At 37.5% G+C, this 830-nt stretch overlaps 1 protein-coding gene across 1 annotated transcript; it reads left to right on the forward strand.

Annotated features, from left to right (window-relative positions):
- On the forward strand, positions 1–604 carry LOC111404860. Its single transcript, XM_023033595.1, has one exon. It carries the CDS (start codon positions 165–167, stop codon positions 342–344), a length of 180 nt encoding a protein of 59 aa, XP_022889363.1. The 5' UTR covers positions 1–164; the 3' UTR covers positions 345–604.
- The last annotated feature ends 226 nt before the right edge of the window (positions 605–830 follow it).

Genomic DNA, 830 nt, shown 5'->3' on the forward strand with positions numbered 1-830 from the left:
TTCAGTGCAACACACTCTCAATTATAGCTCCCCAATTAGTACTCTTCCCAGATTTCCCAAATCCAGAACAAAAAGACCCTAAAAACCAAACCCTCCACCAATATATACACACTATCAACCTGAGGCTTCCAGCAAGAAGCTGCTGCTGCAGGTGATATTAACTCATGGCTGGTAATGAAGAGAACGGCGCCTGGGTGGCGGAGGCGGCGGCGACGACAGAGGCTTCAGGGAAATCTTTCGGTAAGAAATGCAGTCATGTGGCGAAGAAGCAGCGGGCCAAGTTCTACATTCTCCGCCGTTGCATAGCTATGCTTGTGTGTTGGCATGAGCGGAACGACACTTGAGGGACAGGGCGAAGACGGTGTATTTATTGATTTTCGAAGAGTATTTTGTTGTTACATATATATATGTTTCATGGATATTGTAGTAAATCATTAATTGTTAGGTGAAAGTTCTTGTGGTAAATTAATTTTAAAATTATATTTATTGCATGAACTTCTACAATCGATTTGGGGTTTTCGGTCTCGAAATTTTTTCATGACTTCACTTCTGAGTTAGGGTAAGTTCTGAAATTTTGTAGCATGCATAGCTTACTTTTTCGGTTGCATCGGGTATTCTCTTGCAAGATCGGTCGACTCTCGATTTGAAAACATTTTCTCGAGGCTCGTCTGAAAGATTCATACATTAGTTCATGTACAAACTTCAAACATGACTTTTTTCTTCTTTTTTTTTTTTTTTTTTTTTTTTTGCGTTTTTTTTTTTTGCACAAAAAATTTTTTTTTTTTTTTTTTTTTTTTTTTTTTTTTTTTTACGAGTATTTTGGTATGGCA

Source organism: Olea europaea, chromosome 11 (genome assembly GCF_002742605.1).
Source record: "Olea europaea var. sylvestris chromosome 11, O_europaea_v1, whole genome shotgun sequence".
Classification (NCBI taxonomy): Eukaryota; Viridiplantae; Streptophyta; class Magnoliopsida; order Lamiales; family Oleaceae; genus Olea; species Olea europaea.